The sequence below is a fragment of the Polyodon spathula genome, chromosome 22 (assembly GCF_017654505.1).
Source record: "Polyodon spathula isolate WHYD16114869_AA chromosome 22, ASM1765450v1, whole genome shotgun sequence".
Lineage (NCBI taxonomy): Eukaryota > Metazoa > Chordata > Actinopteri > Acipenseriformes > Polyodontidae > Polyodon > Polyodon spathula.
In genome coordinates this window covers 28,489,707-28,515,147 of record NC_054555.1, presented here as the reverse complement: position 1 = coordinate 28,515,147, position 25,441 = coordinate 28,489,707, and the positions used below count along the sequence as shown (strand labels likewise).

At 42.1% G+C, this 25,441-nt stretch overlaps 1 protein-coding gene across 4 annotated transcripts in view; it reads left to right on the top strand.

Moving 5' to 3' along the window:
* The first annotated feature begins 2,412 nt into the window (after window positions 1-2,412).
* Window positions 2,413-25,441, top strand: part of LOC121297104 (citron Rho-interacting kinase-like) — a 47,519-nt gene continuing 24,490 nt past the window's right edge. For 3 of the 4 annotated variants that reach the window (XM_041223140.1, XM_041223139.1, XM_041223138.1), the window contains exons 1-17: window positions 2,414-2,496; window positions 2,939-3,042; window positions 3,663-3,813; window positions 4,224-4,399; window positions 4,972-5,073; window positions 8,098-8,240; window positions 8,778-8,871; window positions 9,326-9,529; window positions 10,745-10,898; window positions 12,628-12,811; window positions 20,170-20,275; window positions 20,493-20,636; window positions 20,787-20,906; window positions 24,311-24,481; window positions 24,611-24,664; window positions 24,803-24,856; window positions 24,935-25,075. In XM_041223140.1, the coding sequence (XP_041079074.1) occupies window positions 2,953-3,042; window positions 3,663-3,813; window positions 4,224-4,399; window positions 4,972-5,073; window positions 8,098-8,240; window positions 8,778-8,871; window positions 9,326-9,529; window positions 10,745-10,898; window positions 12,628-12,811; window positions 20,170-20,275; window positions 20,493-20,636; window positions 20,787-20,906; window positions 24,311-24,481; window positions 24,611-24,664; window positions 24,803-24,856; window positions 24,935-25,075 (2,088 nt within the window). In that variant the 5' untranslated portion in view covers window positions 2,414-2,496; window positions 2,939-2,952. Of the gene's footprint in view, window positions 2,497-2,938; window positions 3,043-3,662; window positions 3,814-4,223; window positions 4,400-4,971; window positions 5,074-8,097; window positions 8,241-8,777; window positions 8,872-9,325; window positions 9,530-10,744; window positions 10,899-12,627; window positions 12,812-20,169; window positions 20,276-20,492; window positions 20,637-20,786; window positions 20,907-24,310; window positions 24,482-24,610; window positions 24,665-24,802; window positions 24,857-24,934; window positions 25,076-25,441 lie in introns of all 4 variants that reach the window. The other variant, XM_041223141.1, reaches the window with a different exon arrangement.

The following is a 25,441-nucleotide window of genomic DNA, read 5'->3' as shown; positions in this document are numbered from 1 at the left end:
AAGCGCGATCCCGACGGCCCCACCTCCTAGTCAGGGCGCGTTCCCGCGCTTCTGACATCAACACACATACCTGCCTTTTTCAAGCCTCTGATTGGCTCGGGATGATATCCTCATTTCACAGTGATATGTTATGTGACGTTGACAATCATCCAATTAATCAATGAATAAGATACATTACCATAATGACCTGCTAAAGCTACATTAAATTTTAGTTAACTAATGCTTAGGTACAAGCAACCATTTTTAACTTTATCATATGTATTTTGAAAAAAAAGGCATATATATATATATATATATATATATATATATATATATATATATATATATATATATATATATATATATATAAATGCACACAAATAAAAAAGCGAGTCTGTCTTGTTGTGTGCTCTGCTCTGCAAGCCCTCCATCTCTGTGATACTCGCAGAACAGAGCAGTACAGCAAGCTGAATATCTTTAATTTTTACAGAACTGGCCCTCCAGAGTAACTGAATCATCGCCCTAGTTATCAGTGCGGATGCAGCTGCCTTTAACCCTTCTGTTAGGCTTCGGGTCTATTTGACCCGACTCTAGTTTCTAATTAGCTTAAATGCTATTTTTCTTTTCATGTTCTGTATAATTTTGTATGACTTTTCCTAAGTTGTGGTCATGAACTTATACACAGAAAACAGAACCTTTGAGATGTTTATTTTTTTTAGAACAGGTTATTTATACAAATAAGCTGTTTCGGGTCACTGTGACCCCTGGCAATTATCTATGTAGATTTATGTACAGGAATAAAACAAACTTCTTCAATTTGTTATTATTATTATTATTATTATTATTATTATTATTATTATTATTATTATTATTATTATTATTATTATTATTATTATTATATTTGTATTATTATCTGTAGAAATGGCTTCATCTGTCTGGAGATATTATAAACAACAACAACAACAAAAACCCATCCAAATAAACAATATTTATCTACAAGGCAGAGCCTCATTTTCTCTGTCAGCATTGCAACAGCATCTCACTGGTAAAGACACTCCAAAATGAGAAGCTCCCAGACTGGCAGTCAAAGAAATTTTATCACAGCTCCTGGACTAAAAGAGCAGAAAAGAGTAAAACCTTTGCAAATAAAAACAGATAATCAATTTAAATCAGTTTGAAATTGCATCGGGTCAATATGACCCAAAACATAACAGATGTACCTAAATTGTGAACTTAATAGAAGGGTTAAGTAGCCTGCTGGCTGGAGCTCGGATTGGGTTCCTCTCGTTTGAGGTTGAAAAGTACAGGTCTGATAAAAAAAGAAAAGACAATCCAGCAGCAGCGGCGGCAGCCGCCCAGGGATGAGAAGCGCACAAACCAGCGGGGCGGGTCTGCGCAGAGACAGCCCTCTACACTGAGGCTATAATCAGACACATGACAATTAGAGAAAGGGGCAAAAATAACCGACAAGCTATTATCTGGAAGATGCAGAACACAAGCCACTGTCGCCGCCGCCAGTCAGTTGATGAGAGCCGGAGTGATTCCACAGCCTGTCCAGAGGGTCAATAACGCCTTTTCTGAATGCTGGAGCAGAAAGAGAGTTTTATCTGGACCACTTTAAAAAAAAAAAAAAAAAAAATCTATTACACAAGTACAGGCTAACATACATATTTATTTTTTTTTGTTTTCTATAAAAAGAATAATAAAAAAAAAAACACCTCTCCCCATTTAGATTGGGAAAACTTTAGCAATAATAATATATATATATAATATATATATATATATATATATATATATATATATATATATATATATATATATATATATATATATATATATATATATAATAATGCACAAGGTGCAATGCATTTGTTAAGGGAAAACGCGCAGATCGTCGTATTGTGTTGTCCAGGTCTCCTGCGTTTTCAGTTCAGTCACGTTGACATGCATAACGCTGTCTGCTGTATGTCTTAAAACCTTGAAGTGGTTGCATTTGAAAATTAAATATGGTTAATAATGATTGCATTTGAATCTAAAATACTGCATTATGCTTATATAACAATGAGACTTAACAGTGGATCGATTATACAGCCCTTGTAGTGAATGTGGGCGGGCTGTTGCTGCAGTGAACTGGCACTCGTATTAAATCTGCATTAACTGAATATTGTGCTGCACTGTCGGATGGGAATTTATACATTGCCTATTCCCCAGACAGTAAAGGGGATGATATATGCAAACAGAGATTGCAAAACGAATCTGCTCATCTGATTACAAAAGCCGCCTTCTCTGCCTCTCCGAGTAAAATGTGAACTCTCTTTAGGAGCGCATAACGACGTAATGACGACACGGTCTCAGAGGACGAGACGTCAGTGCCGTTGACATTACGCGCAGAAATTTGAAAATGGTCAGGAAAAGAAGACAGAGAGCTGTGTCGCGGAGCTTCGCTTCTTTACATTTTACTTTATTGTTAAAAAATAAATAAAAACATTGATTTCGACTCATTAAGGATATTTTAAGGTAAGGGCGGTTTACAATTGAATATATCGCAAGCACTAAATGTGGTCTAGGAATTTTACGTGACTTTTATTTCTGTAAATAGTTACGAAGTTGACACAGCAGAGATATTATTTGCATAACACCGTAGAAATACACAACATTTAAGCTTACGTTACGTAGCCTTACTTGGCTTTCATATGTGGATACGCTGTTTAGATACTTGTTGGCAGTGGCACTGTCTTGATCGGCTTGCCCTGTTCAGGATGCAGCTTTTGTCACACAGAAAGATTGTATTAATATAGATCAACTATGAGCTATAACATAGGCTACCAGAATCTAACCCTTGGTGAGAATATTTTGGTGTTGCATGATACGTTTACAAATGCATGCTGGGGTAGACCGTGCAGTATGAGTCAAATTGGTTTTGCTTTAATTACTGTCGCATTTCTTTTTTCCCCCTCAGTTAAAGTGTAAGAAATGATGAAATTTAAGTATGGTGTGCGGGGCAGTGCGGATTCCCTTGAGTCCATCACAAGCCGGAGCGCCCGTCTTAACCTCATCTTCCAGGTAAGCTGTGTAGTAATGAGAGAGTCAAACACGTACACCAAGCAGAAATGCTACACTGGCTTTAGACAGGAGATTGGAAAAGAAACGCAAGACCTTCTCTGTTAAACGTTTAGTAAAGCACAAGGTCCTTAATAACGTGTAAACAGAGTAAACTGAAAAATCTGAATGAACTCAAACAAAACAGATGAAAGGGGTTTCAGGAGCTGCAAACTTATTTAATTACTGGAAATTTGAAAGTTGAAACAAAATGAACAGTCCTTGCAATACATTCCATTTGCAAAGTATTTGAATGGACTCTGTTTTTTTTTTTTTTTGCTGTCTCTCTTCATTTTTCTGAACTGCCCTGTGCTGTCACAGTGCACTGAAACAAACCCAGCCCCTTTGCCCAAACAGACTGAGACCACCTCTTGAGAAGGACTCAGTTCGGTTCGATTGAAAGGGACCGAGTTCTTTTGGGGCATTCACATACGGTTCCAAAACTAACCGAACCGCAGTGAGTGTGAACAAAATCAGCCCAAACGAACCGAGTGCGATGGCTGGCCAGTTCTAAAGGTTACTAACGCTAAACAGGGGTTGAAAATGGATGTTAACACGTGGTTCATTTTTTCCCTCCTCTCCAGGGAAAGAGTTCTTTCACCCCTCAGTCCCAGCAGCAGAATGGCTGCAGCATCACTCGGGAGGGCTTGCTGGACTCTCTCTTTGTGCTCTTTCACGAGTGCAACACTCCAGAATTAATGAAGATCAAACACGTTGCCAGCTTTGTTAAGAAGTGTAGGTTTCATTTACTGTACTGCCTTCATTCCAGCACTGGGTGGCATGGTTCAGTGTTAAAGCACACGTGTAAGATTCCCTAGTTTCCCCAGTTTTGCAACAGATCCAGAAATCCTTCATGAGAGGACCTCCTTCAGTGTGCTGTGATTTTTATATGATGCAGTGCAGCATCAAAGATACACAAGTGCAGATTTTATGTGTATCTGGAAAGTCATACGTTTCCAATAAAAACCCATATTTAATGCTTTTGTTAATCAAAGCAAAGAGACTACACACTCCTTCAGTAAAAAGTTTTCTTAGTGCAATAAGTCCCGATATCTTGGTTCACCCTTGTTTGTATATCTTGCATTCTCTCTCTCTCTCTCTCTCTCTCTCTCTCTCTCTCTCTGTCTCTCTCACTCTCTCCATAGACTCAGAAACCATTAATGAGTTGCGAGAGTTGCAGCCCAACCCCAGTGACTTTGAAGTGAGAAGCGTTGTGGGGCGGGGCAGCTTTGCAGAGGTCCAGGTGGTCAGAGAAAGAGCTACCGGCGACATTTACGCAATGAAAGTCATGAACAAGCATTCCCTGCTGTCCAAGGACAATGTAAGAGCCTCACAGTGCCGCTCTGATGTTGCATGGTAAACTGGCTGGGGTGTACACCTTTCGCAAGCCTGAGCTGTAGCTGAGTGGTTCTGTAGGTGTCTTTTAGCAAGTTTGCTGATGTCTATTCTTGTCTTGTATATTGCCTAGTCCTGTACGGACAACTCTAACATAACCTTTTTTTTTTTTTTTTTTTTGGTTCAATCTCTTTAATTGGCAATTTACTGTAATTCTGTTTGCTTTATACAACTAGCTTCACCCTTAGATTGTAATCAGAGATGTAACTTTAGATTTCTTTACATGGATGGAAACAAGACTCATTGCATAGCGGCTTCACCCATTCCAGGTTTTACAACAAGCTTGATTAGCCGCAGTGCATATGTGACAAGTTCAGTTGTGTCTTATTAAACTTATAGTAAAACCAGGAATGGATCAAACTGCTTTGCAATGGGACTCTTCTTTCCATCCCTGCTTTTAAATTGCAACTGTCCCACATACATACTGAGCTTACGATGGTGAGTTTGCATCGTCGAAAGTATGAGAATTAAAGAGTAACACAGAGCTCCGTCTTCTAGGTGGCGTTTTATGAAGAGGAGCGCTGCATCATGGCTCGAAGCGTCAGCCCCTGGATCCCACATTTACAGCACGCATTTCAGGATAAAGACAACCTCTATCTGGTGAGCGCAACACAGCTAGTGCATTTAAACCTGTCATAAGAATCATCAGACATCCTAAGATTTTACTGTGAAAATTGTGTTAATGCAGGGATGGAAATAAGACTCCCGGTGTACAGCAGTTTGATCCATTCCTGGTTTTATTACAAGCTTGGATTAAAACCTGGGGTGGGTGAAACTGCTGATTTGCATCCCTGTAATGGTTCTGTTTAGTTTTTTGAAGGTGTAGCTTTACAAAGGGGTATGTGTTTTAAACCAGACTTTACAATAAACTGCATGTTGTATCATGTATAGCACACCTGTCCATAAGCTGTTAAACTGTAGTTTTTACTGGGGGTTAGTGTGTGTGGAGATACTAGCATTTTAATAAACTGGTCTTGTACACATTTCTGCAGCATTATTACAAATCTATTTGCCTTGTTTTTCCTGAAGAGGGCACTCTTTCCTGTCACAAGCTGCTGTAGAAAAATGAAGGTTGTGTTTTTAAAAGCTTATCTTTTCCTAATATTAAAGCAAACTGTGCAGCAGCAACGCCAGTGAAATACTAAAATGCTTTGGGCTTCTGCTGCCAGAGGATTCCGAAGGCTGGGGGCGTGGGTATGCTTGTGCTTATACCAACCCAGAATGCCGAACTGAAGTTTATAAGGAAAGAAAATAAAAAATATAATAAATCATGTCAGTAAAATGTAGCCTTAAACAAGCGTTTTGGAACACTCCTGTTCCCCTTCCCTTGAGGCTGCAGGGACAGCGCCTGCCCTGACAGTCTCAATTAGCTGACATCAGTTTCTTCAAGATTACCGCTCCCTTCCACGCGAAGTCTAATTAATGGAGCTGCTTAAACGCAGCTGGGTTTAACACACCGATGTCAGATCAGCCCGGGCGCTGCGGGGATTTTAAACGTCACTTTGTTTATACTGCAGTAAATACATTGACCTGTCCGGGTGGTTATTTTCGTACACAGATGAGTCGGTTATGGCTTGCTATTTTAAGGCTTTATGAATTATTCATGTTTATTCATCGTGTCTGCTCCATACATAATCAGTTTGTGATGACAGACAAGTAGGAACCTTGCTGCTGCCATCTATGATGTGCTGTTAACCCTCTCAGGACCGGCACAGGAGGTTGCTTTTGCTGGCTGCACTTGTATTGTCAGTATCTCAAAGCTGCCCTGACTCTATCTAAACTCCTAATCTTTTTAAACACCCTCTAGAGTGCAGGCATTTTAGTCTCATATTTATAAACATTTTTTTTATTTTATCTTTGTACCAGAAAACCATTTAACTTCTACTTGTTTTGAGCAGCACAGATTTAAAAAAATCTCCAGCAGATTTACATCGCCACCAACCTGAGTCTCTCTCTCCTTTCTCTCTCTCTCTCTCTCTCTCTCTCTCTCTCTCTCTCTATATATATATATATATATATATATATATATATATATATATATATATATATATATATATTATATAATCTAGCTTTATAACTGGATAATATCTCCAAATGCTGTTTTCTGTAGTAGAAAAAAACTGAATTAGTAGGAAATGGTTTCACAAATGGTGTGTTTTTCTTTTCAATTAAAAACTGCTGCAGCAAATAAAACAGCACCATACAAATATCTGCTGTGTGAATCATTCAGTAAACAATACCAATGCACCTCTCTCTTTACTTCTTTCCCTCAGCATCAGACAGTGTTCTTTTTTTTCTTTCCTGGCTTCAAATAAATGCACTGTTGCTAGGTAACCTCAGACACTTCAGCATTGTGATCAGTTTTATAAGTTAAGGCCTAGGCCTGTTAGCTAATACCTAGTGAACATCTGCATTGCATGTAACAATATTCTACAACCAGGCAAGACCTAGTGAACATCTGCATTGCGTGTAACAATATTCTACAACCAGGCAAGACCTAGTGAACATCTGCATTGCATGTAACAATATTCTACAACCAGGCAAGACCTAGTGAACATCTGCATTTCATCTGTATTCTACAACCAGGCAAGACCTTTCTCTCATTCTAAATAAGACAAGGCAAAGCCCTTTATGAGACCTGCTGGAATAAACACATTAAAAGCAGCTGTACCTCCTGCATTCATTCATTATTCAAGAGACGTGCTTGGTGCTGGATCACTGGAAATAAAGACCGCAATTGTGAATCTTGTTACTTGTTAAAGTATCGTGGTTTATTTATGCAATATATGTGTTTTAAAAAGACCTGAGGTACTGTACGTCAAGCATGTTCTTGCTAATATTCCACTATGGTAAAAACAATAGTGTGTATAGATTTGGATAGGTCCTGTTCTGGGATTTTTTTCCTTGCAGTAGTGCAGTGTCTCTGAGGTTATTGTGACCTCACCTTTTGATTTGATTCTTCTAGTTCTGATTCCCATTTCGGCAATTGATGACGCAGGTTAAAGATAGAAATCTAGGCAAAGCTGCTGGTATCCTGAATAACGCACAAAGTTCATTTCATTAGAACTGAATGGCATTTGCAACTAGCCTGTGCATTTTACTTTGATGATCCGGTAGTCTATTAAGTAGAATGTCAATGAAACGGATCACTGCCTTTGTGTCTTTTAATTTGGGTTTTGCAGGCTGTAAAGGTTCAGAAGAGGCCCTGTTGTGCTTTTAAAGCAGACTAAGCTGGTAATTGCAGTAGTATTTGTTTTTACAAAGCCACCTTTTAAATGTGCAGCGTGTGGGTCAGTTATTGAGAAAATCAATAAGCCCAGCCCCATCATCAGTCTGGTTATTGGCATTGTACACCACAGTGAAGCAGTCACGGTGCAGTGAAAGGAATGGGTAGCTAGCCGAAGCAATGTGTTCTGTGTTGGGGAATGTGGGATGTCATCTTTGTGATAAACATTGCCGGAAAATTTATCGAACCCTGGCGCTCTCTCTTAATGCTGGAGGGGTGTCCGATACATATCTGTTATACAGCACAGATGAAAATGAGCAGGGCTGCCGCTGTACTTTGTTCTGAAAGTATTTGTTTCTAAAGCGCTGTAAGAGAACCTTGGTGTATTTCTCCTGTAGGTCATGGAATACCTGCCTGGCGGAGATCTTCTGGCGTTGCTGAACCGGTATGAGGAGCACTTTGATGAGAGCATGGCCCAGTTCTACCTGGCTGAGCTGGTGCTGGCTATTCACAGTGTCCACCAGATGGGTTATGCACACAGGTCAGGAGCATCTCTGCATATTTCTCTCTGTGAAAAATGTATCTACTTGCTAAAAAAATCATACGCATCATGTTCATATACTGGTAGTGACAACATTTCTATTCGAAAAGTTTGTCCAAATCATTTGCTGTCTATATCCAAGATAAGCTGCAGCTGTTTTTCATTGGAGCATTTTATATCGGATTCCACAGTGCTATGAAAGGGTCTAATAAAGTCCATGAGTGACTTGTACCACACCTGAATAAGTTGATCAAATCATCCCCTTACTTTCGTTCCAGTGGAGCTGCTGTATGTGTCTTTCAGTGTTCAACGTAATGTCCAAATGTATCTTGAAGTAGATCCATTTTGTGATCCGCAGCTGGAAAAAACTTTACTATCCTGTCATTTTCTGTTAAGAGAATTCATCTTGTTTTGCATAATGTGGACCCGCTTGTGTGTCACGTGCATGCTTGGACAGTTAAGTCTTGCAGCATGTCGTTGTTAATCCTTTTCACGTACATACTGCAATTGTTTTCATTACTGATTTTCTTCTCGCAGAGATATAAAACCAGAGAATGTGCTGATTGACCGAACAGGACATATAAAGCTTGCTGATTATGGATCTGCAGCGAGACTCGGGGCCAATAAAATGGTAAGAATAATAATATTGTAATTTATGCTTTGGTAATAAACGACGGAGGAGAAATGAAGAGATCTGCTCGTTCATATTTTTGTTCTCGGCATACTGTGGTGTAAACTCCCCATGTGTTAGGAGACCAATCTAATTCTTTTCACACAGATTTAATTTACTCTGTGAACAGACTGCATTCCAGTGATTAGAATCCTGAATTGATTTAATTGTTCTAGTGCTGTTGCACTTTATTGAGTATGGAGTATTTAGGCTTCTGTTTGAGTTAGTGCTTGCACTAGATAGACCTGTGCAAAGTGAATCAACGAAAAACTAAACTTACACTGTTAGTTATAGTTTCCAAACCCTTGTGCACAAAGGGCCCCTTTTTTAATGGTGTGAACTTTGGTGGTGTGGAGCATCTGACATTTAGAGTTGTGTTTCAAAGTTCACGAAGATCGCATTTTGTTCAACGCAGGTGAACTCCAAACTGCCTATTGGCACTCCTGATTTCATGGCCCCAGAAGTTCTTACCTCGATGAGCGGCGATGGGAAATCTTCCTACGGGGCTGAGTGCGACTGGTGGTCTCTGGGAGTCCTTGCCTATGAAATGATTTATGGGAAGTCTCCCTTTGCAGAGGGAACAGCGACCAAAACTTTCAACAACATCATGAATTTCCAGGTGTGTGTGAGTGCCAGGGGAGAGGTCACTCAGATGTGTGTGTGCGCCAGGGGAGAGGTCACTCAGGTTTGTGTGAGTGCGGGGAGAGGTCACTTGGGTGTGTGCGAGTGCCAGGGGAGAGACACCTGGTGGGAGAGGTCACTCAGGTGTGTGCGAGTGTCAGGGGAGAGACACCTGGTGGGAGAGGTCACTCAGGTGTGTGCGAGTGTCAGGGGAGAGACACCTGGTGGGAGAGGTCACTCAGGTGTGTGCGAGTGTCAGGGGAGAGACACCTGGTGGGAGAGGTCACTCAGGTGTGTGCGAGTGTCAGGGGAGAGACACCTGGTGGGAGAGGTCACTCAGGTGTGTGCGAGTGTCAGGGGAGAGACACCTGGTGGGAGAGGTCACTCAGGTGTGTGCGAGTGTCAGGGGAGAGACACCTGGTGGGAGAGGTCACTCAGGTGCTGGCTGAGCCTATTCTATAATCGTTTTAGTGTGGCATGCCTTGAAAAGAGAAATCAATGCATCAAAACCCTTTGGAAAATGTTTGTGTCCAGTAGGAGTGATACTGAGCAGAATAAAAAAATGGTTTTGGCAACTATTAAAAAATGCTTTATTACAATAGCATTTTAATGACTCATTACTAACATACAGCATCACGTCATGGTGTACAGTAATTATAAGGGTTCTTTGAAATGGCTTTCCTTGGATGTAGCACTGTGTCGCTAAAGCATGTCTAACTAATAGTGTTTCACATCCTTGATAACAAATTCATAGATGCATTGCTTGTTTGAAACAGATATTTAAACTAAAGTAGTCTATTAGCACTGTTGCATTTTCTCTATCTTAGGGACCAATAATCGCAACCTAGAATGATTTTTATAGGTGAAGTTTTATGGGATATAATTGAAGTACAGTCAAGTACAATAATCTTAACCTCCCTGAGCCCACTTAACAATGAATGTGGGGCAATATGCATTGGTATCAGATATAAAACTATCATTATGGTGATACAGAGATCCTCCTTCCCCGTGGTCCCATTCAGACCATCTTCCCTTTATGACCATTTGAATTCCAGCCACCACTGCGAAGCTGTAATGAGGAAGATTTTGTTTCAGGTGAACTGTAAGACAAGCATGCCTTATAATCCCGTCTCCATTATATCCAATGCAGTGCAAGTTTTAACAGAGGCATTGACCCAAAAGCTGTGTGTGTGTCTGTGCTGTTGTCTTGCAGAGATTCCTCAAGTTTCCAGGAGAGCCGAAGGTCAGCAAGCACTTCCTAGACCTGGTGCAGAGTCTGCTGTGTGGCTCGGGAGACAGATTGACCTACCAGGGAATCTGCTGCCACCCCTTCTTTGCCAGTGTTGACTGGAGCAACATCCACCATTGTAAGAGAACCATTTAGATTAGTAATGCACATGTCAAATGCAGTGCTTATCGACATGTTTACATCTGCTGAAGGTGTGACAGAGAGCTTGGACCTCAGCAGCAGGTAACTTCAAATGCCTTTTTCACCCTGTTGTGTGTTTCTAATAATTAAGTTGTTCTGGGTTCTACTGATCCTATATTGGGTTAGCAAAGTATGATATGTATTTTATTTTGACACTGATTTTGATAATTGCGGATAATAAAAGCACCTCTATTTGGCACCTGTCTTTTGGGGACTGCTATGATAATTCATTTTTATGATAACTGGACTAGACTTGCTTGGGCATTTCAGTTTTTTGAAAAGGCAAGATGGTGCGCCTATATTATTATTATTATTATTATTATTATTATTATTATAATAATTATATAATGTGTATATTTCTATTTTGTGTGTATATATACAGGTCTTATATTTTGTCTTTTTTTATATGGAAATGAGGTTCGAATGGCGCTTGCTGCATGCAGTTATTTCTTGTTTTTAAAGAAACGTTTACAGCAGCCAGTAGGGAGGTTGGCATGGAATGCAGCGCTCTGCTGATCAGACACGGCTGCTGTTCAAACAATTGGCTTGGCTAACGTTACAAACATTGTAGCATTTTGAATGCCAATCCTCCCGGTAAATGAGGCTTATTTCATCCCCTTATACATCGTGTTTCAAGGATTTCAACATGCTTATTCCCCTCTTATTCTGGCTTGGCCCAGGTGGGTTTCCAGTCTCATTATTCTTGAATTTCTCGCTAATTTGAATAGCATTCTAGTAACATGAAGAATAGCCCGTAGCTTTTTAGCTAATTATTTTGGTACAGTGCTTTTTTAACGTTCAAGAACACAGATAAACCTCTGGTATATGGTATTGTATATATAATATATAATATATATATATATATATATATATTATTATAATATTTCAAAGATTTCGGACTAAAGGATTTCACTAAAGGTTTTTTTTTGTGCATTCTCTTCAAATGTTATTTATGGCAAGAAATACAAAAATATGTTGAGTACATGCCTTTTCCTTCTTCATACAGTAAATCAAACATGAAGGAAAAAAGCCAATCTGTGCAACTGTGTTCTGTAATTAGTATTGCGATTCCTCTTTGCTTCCTTCGTTCATTCTCAAACCATTTAACAGCAGTTGGTAACTCCTTCAGGTGGACACTGAATGAGAAATTGGCTTCCAAACATACCTGCACTCTCATAACAGTGTGGTAATAATCTCAACATGCGAGCAAGCAGAGAAGCAATTGCGCGCTGTCCTTGCTGTTTCTGTCATTACCTACTGCAGCTTTTCATCAAATGCAGTTGTTTTTTTGTTTTTTTAAATGCAATCCTAACTCTAACCCCATACAGCACTGCATTGCATTACAGTCAGACCCTTTATCTCACAATCTAAAGCTCAGAAGGGGTTAATCGGTGAGTGCTGTAATCTGCATTGACAGCCTATTGAGTGCCAGGTTCCAGCAGTGACTCAGGCAGCCTGTATTGCCCATGATTAGTGGGAGAAACTGCAGTGTTGGAGGCCGTGTGCCTGAGAGAGAGAGAGAGAGAGAGAGAGAGAGTGTGCGCACACACACGTTTGCCTTCTCTACAGTATTGTACTACTCTCCAATTCAGTTCTGTTGCACCTTCACATCTCTCTCTCTCTCTCTGTCTCTCTCCTCATTCTCTCTCACTCTCCTGTCTTTCCAGCTCTTCCTCCCTTTGTTCCGACACTCCGAGCAGAAGATGACACCTCCAATTTCGACGAGCCCGAGAGCAGCTCCCGCCCAGCAGCTCCCTTGCGCCAGTTTAATCGGACAGGCTTCCAGGGCGAGGATCTGCCCTTTGTAGGGTTCTCTTTCAGCAAGGCGTTGACGGCTCTCACCCGATCAGAGTAAGTAACTGCTGCCTCTGAGTGGAAGTAAGTGAGGGGGACCTTAACTTGGTATCTTAGCGGAAGGTTAAAGCTGATTTTTGACTGTGCTGTAGCCGTGTGTGTGAAAGGGTGCCTGGGTGCCTGCTGTCTGCAATACAGGTGTACAAACGAGACGATGCTGTAAAACTCTACTGTCTGCATTACTGCTGCTGCTCTTTTAGCTCTATTCTCAGAAAAAAGACACGTCTTGTATTGCCTAGGTTGATTTGTCATTGCCTGTACTATAATATTGATTACTGGGTGTGATTTGACTGATTTCTGATCGTTATTTGTAGGTAGCATGTTGGGATTTTCCCTATTTCCGGAGTCTCTAGCTGTTTACCCATTGCTCTGTTTGCAAGCCTTTAGTTGTGTCTTTGCTGTCTGTTTGAACATGTACCACAGGGGGAAACAATGGAAAATGAATGCCTTTGAAATAAATAGATTTAACCCAGGGATTGCGCCTGGCTTCACTAGCTTGAGGTAAAATAAATAAATAAGTACGATATGCGCTGTGATAAAGAAGTGAGGATTGCTGATTCTTGATGGTTGGTGAGAGTGATATTTCTATGGAAACACAAATCCCTGTACAGTTCCTAGGAATAGCTAGCGCCTGGTTTAAGTAGCTCTGTGTGATTTATACATATATGCAGTAGATTAGATATTTTCCAGAGATGGTATACCATAAGAAAAACAAACTGATTGTTAAGACTGTCCTGTAATTGCACGTGCCCGGGAAACGGTGTGTGTGTGGGGGGGGGGGGGGGGGGGGGGGGGGGGGGGGGGGGGGGGGGGGGGGGGGTGGGGGGGGGGGGGGGGGGGGGGGGGGGGGGGGGGGGTTAGGGGGTTCCTAGGTTAATTGGAAGAAAAATGAGGTGGGGGGGGGGGGGTGTCAGGTTAGATTATTTAATGCCCCTGACGGTTCTGAATATCCGTGGGCGTTTGCAGCAATGGCGACACTGAGATTGCTCAGGAAATCTGCTACCTGCTGTCAGCATTAAGGTATTTATGTGAAGGGAAGACATGGTGTTCTAGTTTAATGAACTAAACAGAATCCGATAGCGCAATCCATCCTTAAACTTGGAACTGTTCCTTGAAAGCGCTGGTGGTCAGTCAGTCACACCGCAGGTTAAAGTGTTCTGATCCAGCGCTGTTTAGATCCTGATAAACAAAGACCCTGTATCCAGGGAAACCCTGCCCCTCATTGTGTTTGTTTGTTTTTGTTTGTTGGCATGAAAGGTGCATCAGTATAAGCTGTTGCTGTTGTTTGTCATTTGTTTGTGCAAAATGCAGCTTTCCAAGACGGCAATCGTGCAGGTCCTCGTTGCTCTCAGTGTTTTTTTGGTGGTGTTTCTTCTTTGCCTGGACTTGCAGAAGTACTTTGGGTAGAGTTTTAGCTCACAAGGCATGAAGAGCCGTGGAAGACAATGAAAAAGACTTTTCTAGTTGAAACGTTCTTTTCAATAAGCACAAGAGATGGCATAACAAAAGAAAAATAGGATTTTGATAAAAGAAAAAAAAAGTGATATGTTGTCTTCTTGGTACAATAGTAGAAATCTAATTACCCATTGTCTCCACTCTAACGCTGTAACTACTGTGTAATTACATTAGAAAGGGTCTTGTAAATATCTTGATACCGGCTGTAAGTACATGGTAATCCCATGGCACAGGTAATGACACCCTTATTGCAGCAGTACTTACCCCATGTAAGAGCAGGCATCATTGGTAGTTCCTCAGCGATAAGCCTGCTGTTACAGGCTTATGATTTCCTCGTAATCTTCAACGCTGCCAGCACATCTTCGCTAAACTATCCAGGTGTTGTCTTAATTAGGCTTTTAGACTGACAAAGAGGTTTTAATTAGGCAGCGCTTGTGCAAGGCAACTGAATTCCCATTTGAGTAGCAGGTCAATCTTGAGATTATTTACAAGCATAATACAGGATGGAGACATTCATTTTAAAAAATAATAATTATATATATATATATGTGTGTGTGTGAACATAATTTTGATATTTTATTTAACATCATGTAATCAAAGAAACTACAAAATGATATCACAAGTCTTCTAGAAACCATAATAGTAGTACAGTATTACATGTAATTCAATATGTTAACTCAACATTATTCAGCATGTTTCGTTCGACATTATGAAGCAAAATGTGTTAATTCTATAGGGTGATTATATTTTATTTTTAAATCCATTAAGTTTCAGACATGCAAAGGGCTCAGACTTCTGATGGATTGCTTTTCAGTGTAGTTTACTGCAGTATAATTCCATTAATAAGCCTTGCAGATTTTTCTTTGTAGCGCCCACTGGAGTTTAATTTGAAAGCATGCAATGAATCAAGCTAGGCCACCTTCCTCTCATATAATGCGATGCATAATGCATTTTATTCAAAACAAAATCATGCATGCATGCAAGCACACACACACACACACACACACATTTATTGATAGAAGAATCTAGAAGTAAAACTGATTCGTAGTTTTGAACAAAAACCAAGATACATAGATCTGTCACACTGATATGCTGCAAACTACAATACAATTCTGCAATAATAATACCTGGGTGCAGCGGATATTTCACATGAAGTACAGAGAAACCTTTCTGAGCTGGGCTGTATTAACAGGGTTATTAACATAATGATTCAGCCATCTCAAATCACTGAAGAGCATCTATTCAAAGCATGTTCCTAGCTCAAGACCTAAATAATGCATCAAGCCTCACATCAGAGCAAAAAAAACATGTTTTATAGAGCCTTGTATGTAAATAGCAAGTTTATTGGCAAATGAAATGACAAAAAAATCATATTCTGCAGAAGACTGGGCATCCACAGGTTTATATAGCCAGTGACAGGAAGTGTAAATGAGCTTACCCCCTGGTGACTTCTGATTTCCTGGTTGCTTGGGAGGATGGTCACGTGACTCGGGAGACACAGCAATTGGAAGAATGTTACAAAGGCTGCTGGGAGACCCTGCAGAGCGCTCTCCATAGGGAGCAGCAAGCCACAGTTTCATTTCTTTCTTTATTTCCTTCCAGCAGTGTCTTGACAGAAATCAACAGCTTTATGTGGCTTTTAGTGACAGATCAAGAGGTGAAACTCTTAGTTAAGAACACGTATAGCACAACCTGTCTGTCCTGTACAGCACTGCAATGCTATACCTTTCCAACTCCAAGCAGGTGATGTGACTCATCCTTGAGTCATCAGCAGTGCTGTAACTGAAGAAAATCTTGTGTTCATTGTTTTTTTTTAATGAAATTCCTCTGCGTGCCAATAGTTCTGCATGTTCTAGTGAGGCACTCTGTATGTCACGATGAAAGTGATTTTAATACGTTTTAAAATCCCCAGAAGCCATGGTATATTTAGCCTTGAATCTGAGATACAGAGAACCTTTTAAAATAGGGAATATGAAGCATTGTATTTTAACTGGATTGACGTTGCAAGAGAAGCATTTAACAGTATTGTGTGGTATCTGCATTGTTAAATTCCATTAGTCTTGGAACATGCCTTTCTGTTATTGCAAGGCTGTGCTTTTTTATGTCAGTGTTTTTAACACCCATTAGTCTGGACAGTAGATTCATTTTGGTTTAAATACTCTAATAATGGGAACAGGCTGGGTTTTTTTGTGATGACAGTATAAAGAGTAGTGGAGTGGAGGTGGTCGTGTTGCATTATTTCTTGGTGATGATGAGAGTCAGCGAGCATGTTCTGAAGGGTTTGTGTTCACTGTGCCGTGGAGGTGTGGAGAGGCAGCGAGCATGTTCTGAAGGGTTTGTGTTCACTGTACCGTGGTGGTGTGGAGAGGCAGTGAGCATGTTCTGAAGGGTTTGTGTTCACTGTACCGTGGAGGTGTGGAGAGGCAGTGAGCATGTTCTGAAGGGTTTGTGTTCACTGTGCCGTGGAGGTGTGGAGAGGCAGCGAGCATGTTCTGAAGGGTTTGTGTTCACTGTGCCGTGGAGGTGTGGAGAGGCAGCGAGCATGTTCTGAAGGGTTTGTGTTCACTGTACCGTGGTGGTGTGGAGAGTCAGTGAGCATGTTCTGAAGGGTTTGTGTTCACTGTACCGTGGTGGTGTGGAGAGTCAGTGAGCATGTTCTGAAGGGTTTGTGTTCACTGTGCCGTGGAGGTGTGGAGAGGCAGCGAGCATGTTCTGAAGGGTTTGTGTTCACTGTGCCGTGGAGGTGTGGAGAGGCAGTGAGCATGTTCTGAAGGGTTTGTGTTCACTGTGCCGTGGAGGTGTGGAGAGGCAGCGAGCATGTTCTGAAGGGTTTGTGTTCACTGTACCGTGGAGGTGTGGAGAGGCAGCGAGCATGTTCTGAAGGGTTTGTGTTCACTGTGCCGTGGAGGTGTGGAGAGGCAGCGAGCATGTTCTGAAGGGTTTGTGTTCACTGTGCCGTGGAGGTGTGGAGAGGCAGCGAGCATGTTCTGAAGGGTTTGTGTTCACTGTGCCGTGGAGGTGTGGAGAGGCAGCGAGCATGTTCTGAAGGGTTTGTGTTCACTGTACCGTGGTGGTGTGGAGAGTCAGTGAGCATGTTCTGAAGGGTTTGTGTTCACTGTACCGTGGAGGTGTGTGTTCTGAAGGGTTTGTGTTCACTGTGCCGTGGAGGTGTGGAGAGGCAGCGAGCATGTTCTGAAGGGTTTGTGTTCACACTGTGCCGTGGAGGTGTGGAGAGGCAGCGAGCATGTTCTGAAGGGTTTGTGTTCACTGTGCCGTGGAGGTGTGGAGAGGCAGCGAGCATGTTCTGAAGGGTTTGTGTTCACTGTACCGTGGTGGTGTGGAGAGTCAGCGAGCATGTTCTGAAGGGTTTGTGTTCACTGTGCCGTGGAGGTGTGGAGAGGCAGCGAGCATGTTCTGAAGGGTTTGTGTTCACTGTACCGTGGAGGTGTGGAGAGGCAGCGAGCATGTTCTGAAGGGTTTGTGTTCACTGTGCCGTGGAGGTGTGGAGAGGCAGCGAGCATGTTCTGAAGGGTTTGTGTTCACTGTGCCGTGGAGGTGTGGAGAGGCAGCGAGCATGTTCTGAAGGGTTTGTGTTCACTGTGCCGTGGAGGTGTGGAGAGGCAGCGAGCGTGTTCTGAAGGGTTTGTGTTCACTGTGCCGTGGAGGTGTGGAGAGGCAGCGAGCATGTTCTGAAGGGTTTGTGTTCACTGTGCCGTGGAGGTGTGGAGAGGCAGCGAGCATGTTCTGAAGGGTTTGTGTTCACTGTGCCGTGGAGGTGTGGAGAGGCAGCGAGCATGTTCTGAAGGGTTTGTGTTCACTGTGCCGTGGAGGTGTGGAGAGGCAGCGAGCATGTTCTGAAGGGTTTGTGTTCACTGTGCCGTGGAGGTGTGGAGAGGCAGCGAGCATGTTCTGAAGGGTTTGTGTTCACTGTGCCGTGGAGGTGTGGAGAGGCAGCGAGCATGTTCTGAAGGGTTTGTGTTCACTGTGCCGTGGAGGTGTGGAGAGGCAGCGAGCATGTTCTGAAGGGTTTGTGTTCACTGTGCCGTGGAGGTGTGGAGAGGCAGCGAGCATGTTCTGAAGGGTTTGTGTTCACTGTGCCGTGGAGGTGTGGAGAGGCAGCGAGCATGTTCTGAAGGGTTTGTGTTCACTGTGCCGTGGAGGTGTGGAGAGGCAGCGAGCATGTTCTGAAGGGTTTGTGTTCACTGTACCGTGGTGGTGTGGAGAGTCAGTGAGCATGTTCTGAAGGGTTTGTGTTCACTGTGCCGTGGAGGTGTGGAGAGGCAGCGAGCATGTTCTGAAGGGTTTGTGTTCACTGTGCCGTGGAGGTGTGGAGAGGCAGCGAGCATGTTCTGAAGGGTTTGTGTTCACTGTGCCGTGGAGGTGTGGAGAGGCAGCGAGCATGTTCTGAAGGGTTTGTGTTCACTGTGCCGTGGAGGTGTGGAGAGGCAGCGAGCATGTTCTGAAGGGTTTGTGTTCACTGTGCTGTGGAGGTGTGGAGAGGCAGGGAGCATGTTCTGAAGGGTTTGTGTTCACTGTGCCGTGGAGGTGTGGAGAGGCAGCGAGCATGTTCTGAAGGGTTTGTGTTCACTGTGCCGTGGAGGTGTGGAGAGGCAGCGAGCATGTTCTGAAGGGTTTGTGTTCACTGTGCCGTGGAGGTGTGGAGAGGCAGCGAGCAAAGGGTTTGTGTTCACTGTGCCGTGGAGGTGTGGAGAGGCAGCGAGCATGTTCTGAAGGGTTTGTGTTCACTGTACCGTGGAGGTGTGGAGAGGCAGTGAGCATGTTCTGAAGGGTTTGTGTTCACTGTGCCGTGGAGGTGTGGAGAGGCAGCGAGCATGTTCTGAAGGGTTTGTGTTCACTGTGCCGTGGAGGTGTGGAGAGGCAGCGAGCATGTTCTGAAGGGTTTGTGTTCACTGTGCCGTGGAGGTGTGGAGAGTCAGTGAGCATGTTCTGAAGGGTTTGTGTTCACTGTACCGTGGAGGTGTGGAGAGGCAGCGAGCATGTTCTGAAGGGTTTGTGTTCACTGTACCGTGGAGGTGTGGAGAGGCAGTGAGCATGTTCTGAAGGGTTTGTGTTCACTGTGCCGTGGAGGTGTGGAGAGGCAGCGAGCATGTTCTGAAGGGTTTGTGTTCACTGTGCTGTGGAGGTGTGCGCACAGACTGAATGCAGACTGGCTCTGCTTGTTCTTTTATTAGCGGCAACCCTGTTATTGTCTAATTCACAGCTGCTTCTCCAACTTGAAAGCTGCTGAAATGAATTCATTTTCACTTAAAGATACAGGGTGCAGTCAAACCTGTGCCTTAGTGGTGGTTCAGAGGATAACTTGGACAGGTAGATTAAAAAAAACAAAAAAACAAATAAAACAGGTTCAGTTTGCTGGCATGTTCCCTTAAGTTTCAGTTCCGCAGCCTCGATGGCTGTTTTTGTTCACACTAAAATACATTTGGAAACCCTGGCTTCTTAAGTTGATGCATTGAGACATTCCTTCCATGCTGCTGTCTCTCTGGCTCCTCTGTTGGGACTTGTGTTGGTAAAACAGGGCTGATTTTCAATCCCAAAGCAAATATAACCTACTTCTTGGGATTACATGGATCAGACCCTGTGTAGTGGCTGGTGGCATGTGCTTGTGTGCAGGGGCTTGGTCATTCTGTAAGGTCAGTCAGTTTAGGGAATTTCTTCAACTGGATACATTTTGGCAAGCAGTTCCCAGCATATCTAAAACACAGAACTGCAAATTGAGAAGAAGAATCTTAGTGTCTTTTTTCAATGAATTTTCACTCCCATTAGGCTGCTAAATATTTTGTTTTTCTGAACCCTCTTTTGAATATGCTTATAGTCCAGTCCTATGCCACTTATAACTGCACCACTGCACTGTGTCAACGATTTTTTCCTTGTATTTCAAGATCCGTGGCAACAGGACTTGACTCTCCAGCCAAGACAAACTCCATGGAAAAGAAGTTTCATCTTAAAAGCAAAGAATTGCAGGACACACAGGACAAATGTCATAAGGTATACTGACCTATTTATTTTTTTAAAAGTACATTTTCTTCAATCTCCCTCCCTCTAGCTACTTAAAGCGATTGAATTGAATGATCTTAATTTGAATGAGTGTTGTGTTGCCTTGTACGCTATACTGATTGGGCACTCTAAATTTAAAGAAATAATTATAATGATTAATAAGGCAGCACAAGGGTTAAAATATCTGGCTTTGTCTTTCTGTTTGCAGATGGAACAAGAAATCTCCCGATTCCAGCGCAAGATGTCCGAGCTGGAGACAGTGCTTAAAGACAAAGATGTGGAGCTCCAGACTTCCGAGATGCAGCGCACCATCCTGGAGCAGGACCTGGCGACTTACATCACAGAGTGCAGCGTGAGTGTGCAGCAACTACCCCATTGAAATGCAGTTACAAATAATTCAACACATACGTGCTTTTGAATTTATATTCTTGAGTAACTGTTTCTCTGTGTACGTGGGGATGGGCATAAAGAGCATGTTTTCAGGAGGTGTTCCTTGTTTCAGAGTCTCAAGCGAAGCCTGGAGCAGGCGCGGACAGAGGTGTCTCAGGAGGACGATAAAGCCCTGCAGCTGCTGCATGATATCCGGGAGCAGAGTAACAAATTACAGGAAATTAAAGAGCAGGTAGGAGCCGCACTACTCTAGCACTCTCTCGTGCTTTGGGAGCAACTGGGGAACTCAAGTGTTCTCTGTTTTTAATAAGAGTCAATGAGACGTGGTACTGCCTGAGCTCAGCAAGCCACATGCACTTTCCTAGTGGAGCTCAGGGCCACGTTACAAGCAACCCCCAGCATGGAAGAGAAGTGTTCTCACGCATGTTCAAATAGTTAATAGCCGTTGCTATAGAGAGAGAGTACACATTCAAAAACAGCAACCAGCTCTATATCCAAGGAGAATTAATAGGGAGTTTTCAGTTTATCAGCTGAATTGTGTGTGTGTGTTTGTTTAAATCCATGTTTAATATTCACATTCTCTTTGTGTTGGGTCCGGTGGCTGCAGAACATCAAAGAACAGGATTAAATATTGCCCCTCTGCTTTTGCTCAAATTAATCGTGAGGGATCATAGCTGCAGAAATGTAATGGGGTTTTGGCGCAGAATGAAATTGGGTTGGGTTGGGTTGGGGGTGGGGGGGTGATGAGGGTGGTGTAAAGCACAGTTTACTATTTTGAACAGTTTGTGCACAAACTAGCAATCCTGAGATCTGGGTTCAGTGTGTAGCTTTCATTAAAAATGTTTAAGAGGCTCAGCTCCCTAAGTCTGCTTTATAATGACAGCGAAATTAAACTTTTTTCAGGGACCCATTACAGACAATCTGCATGCTGAAAGCTGCTTTTATTGGTCAGATAAACATTGGGTGGTTTAAATCATTTTTTATTTGAAATATTATTCACAACATACTTACTGCTGAGTCTCCGAAAGTTGATATTTATAGTGTTGTTATAAATGTTGTGCTACTGTTTTTGAAGTGCCATTCGAATTATTACTTGATTAAATGGAGTGGATCTCTACCTTTGTCTCTTGAGATCCCGTTGCTAGGCATTAATTTGTTGATGTGGTACTGCTGCTGGAACTGAAGTGCTACATTTAGCATCTTTGCACCACGGAACACTTTGACAGTATTTCCATAGCAACCACTGTGTATGGCAATTGCCTTGACAACCAAGGGCAAAATCGCATGTCCTGCGTATTGAAAAATCTAATACAAATATATAGCAAATCTCTTACATACACCTGGTAATATATGTTTTTCTGTTTGTACAGTATAGACTGCATTAGTTTACTAGAGCCTTCCAATACTGGGAGGGCAAGCTATATCTTAAGTTTACATTGCTGTTGATATCAAATATGTGATTCATAATGATTTAGTTTATTTCTATGTTGAATATTGTCAAATGCCATTGCTGCTACCTTCATTCTATATAAAAACACCATCATCAATATTGTATTGCATAGCGGTAAACAGTCAATCTGTCTCTTCACGACTTTGCCCCTCAGTATAGCTATCTGAATTCTCTACTGTATTTCAAGCCTATTCCTCAGTGTGCATTTCCTCTGTTGTTTTACAGCAACACTTGGAACAAACGTTTACTGAACATAATTTATCCCTCCCCTCCCTTCGCCTATTCCCGGGGTATTCAACAGGGTTACAATCCTTTTGTTGTCCGAACAAAGCAAATTCCAGTCATCTGGCCGACTATCAGTTCTGCATAAATTAGATGGCGTTGCAATAATGATGGCTGAGCTGAAGCAATTACTGCAAAGGCAGGGTGGCTGATGAGCCCCTCCTGTGAACAACGTGGTTTTAATGCATTGTAAAATCTTTAGTATATTATACAGAAGCGCTGCTTAGTGAACTGATCCCAATGCAGCAATGAGCCATCAACGTGAGAGTGAGCAGCGTTTGCATGATGAGGAGACTGGGACTTCAATACAGCTTTGGAAGGAAAAGGGAAAATCGCTGCTTGCGTCTTTAAAAAAAAAATAATAATAATAATAATAAAATGATGATACAAAAATTCCACCTACCATTTTTTTGCATTATGTGTCAATCAGATGCCAAAGAATTGAAAAAAAAAAAAAAAAAAAAAAAGCTGTTTTATTTTTTTGAATTATTGGATCAGTCACTTCTGTCCCTGTAGGATTATTGTGTGAATACCTCTTAGAAAGTGCAGGAGAATTGGCAGAGATGGGTTACATGTGCAGTACACCTCTGTTTCCAACATTTCTGTTGATTTTAACATGTGGGATTTCATTGTTTGTTATAAACATTATTAACAAAACACCTGTATGTATGTAATGGGAACCTCTGTCTACTTTGAGACCGTTTTTTTAAAATATAAATTTAGTCATTGCCAAGGTTTTTAGTTTTTTTTCCTAGAAAGACCATGTTTAATATATGCCCTTTGTCCCTGCCTGTTTCGTGAATTGAGACCACCTGCATCCTTCAATTACACACAATCACCCTACAGTTGTTTGCTAGAAACTGTCTGAAATGTACTGTAAGCCTCTGTATTTGCAATGATTAAAAGATGGGATACAACTTGATTAATTTAAAAACTTATGAATTGACGCAGACTAAAGATCTATAAGATAGACATGTATACCGCTAGTGCCTTTAGAGCAGCTGTCAGAAGCTTTCAGCTTGCATTGTTCTCGAAACAAGGGAAAACAGCATCAGCACAATGCTTCAGATGCCTTCTAGAATCAACAAAGAGGACATGAGGTTTTCTGGTCTGCGGATTTCTAGTTACAGAATATCTATAGTCTCTGCTATTTAAACCTAATTAAAACAGTGAGGAATATAACGCCTGTTGTGCTGCTCTTGCTGCAAGTCATTTAACAATCCCAGTTCAGCTGGGAGTATGCCTCTGCTCTTACTACGCCTGCATGAAAATGAGCAGAATGTGTTGCTGTTTTTTGTTTTTGTTTAGATGTATGTAAACTTGGTACTGGTGAGATGTTTCTACTTTCTAACAAACCTCGTAACTCAAGTCGCTTGCCTTTTTATAAAGTTTCAGTGGATTGACCAAAGGTTCTGAGCATGGATCTCATGATCCAAGTTCTGTTGTAAGATTAAATAGCTTCCCAGTGTGTGGTTCTTCATGCAAGTCCACAAGTTTTTATACATATGTTTTTAAAGTATTTTAAGGTCCTTTTCCTCTGAATTCAGGAGTTGTTCTTCAATTGCCATAGATGTATGTAACACAGACTAGATCGTCCAAAGTGTCTTTTATTGAAGAGCTAACGCTAGTGATCTGTTACGTTGGATCAAGTTGCCTTTTGTTTTGCAGGCAATACAAATCTGTCCACTAGATGGCGCTGGTGCTTTCTAATATAAGGCCAGTTTGGGTAATCTAGCCTACATAACACAAGTCTATGGCAGGCAACTAGCATGGAGGAGCAGCTACTCTATTTTACAAGTATTTGAGTCATTGAAATATGAGCCACTGCGAATGGCTTTTAAACATCATAAGGACGACAGCTGACAAATCCCTGCTGGCTTGTGCTTGTGTGACCCTGTGATCAGGAGTACCAGGCCCAGCTGGAGGAGATGCAGGTTGTGATCAGGCAGTTGGAGGAGGACCTGTCTGCGGCTCGGAGACGCAGCGACCTGTACGAAGCAGAGCTCAAAGAGTCACGCCTGACCACAGAGGAGCTCAAACGCAAAGCCTCCGAGTACCAACACAAGATGCAGAAGGTAGGCAGCGTGCAGCTGGAATCGCGAGATACGTGGAGGGGGGGTTCTACTTTTGGATGCATGTGTGTTGCAGCACTAGTGAGGAAAAGGCTGTACATGTGCAGAGATTCTTGTAAATGTGTTTTTCAGGCTAAGGAGCAGGGCAAGGCTGATGTGGAAGAGCTCTACTCAAAACTAGAAAAGGTATTGCATGTTTTGGTATTGTTTTATTTTATTATAAGTGGTGTTTTGTTGCTGTCTGCGCTGCAAAGTGTGAGATGGATAATTTCCAGAACCACTGGGGGGTGTAGATCTAACAATTTTTTTTTTTGCTGTTTTAAGACCAATGCAGAACAGCAACTCAAAATCCAAGAGCTACAGGAGAAACTTGCCAAGGTATGAATTTTGATTCAAACAGAAGCTGAAGAACGGAAGTGTGCCTGTGCAGGTGTGACTCCCGTCTCTGTCCCGCAGGCTGTGAAGGCCAGCACTGAGGCTACGGAGCTCCTGCAGAATATCCGGCAGGCGAAGGAGCGCGTGGAGCAGGAGCTGGGGAGGCTGCAGAGCCGAGAGGACTCCAGCGACAGCCTGAAGAAGCAGCTGCGTGACGCTGAGGTGCAGTGTGGCTACATCATGCACCATCATTTCAATTGCATCACAAGAAGGGGCACGAATTATAAATTTCAATTTGATTGATTGAAAGAAAATGCAGAGCCCAGCTGGAAATTAAGTAGTTTAAACATGTTTTCTGTATTTTTGTTAGCTTTTTATTTGACAACAAATACCCTTTTCAAGCCTTTTTTTAAAATAATAAATAAATAATTCAACAAATTAAATGATATTTCTGGTATTGTCAGTACAGTTCAAATGAAGTGTATTTCAAGTATTGTCAGTACAGTTCTGTACGTTGTATATTGAAACACTGTATTGTAATTTTTTCTGGGTGTTTCTTGATAGAGAATGCCTGTTTACAATACATGC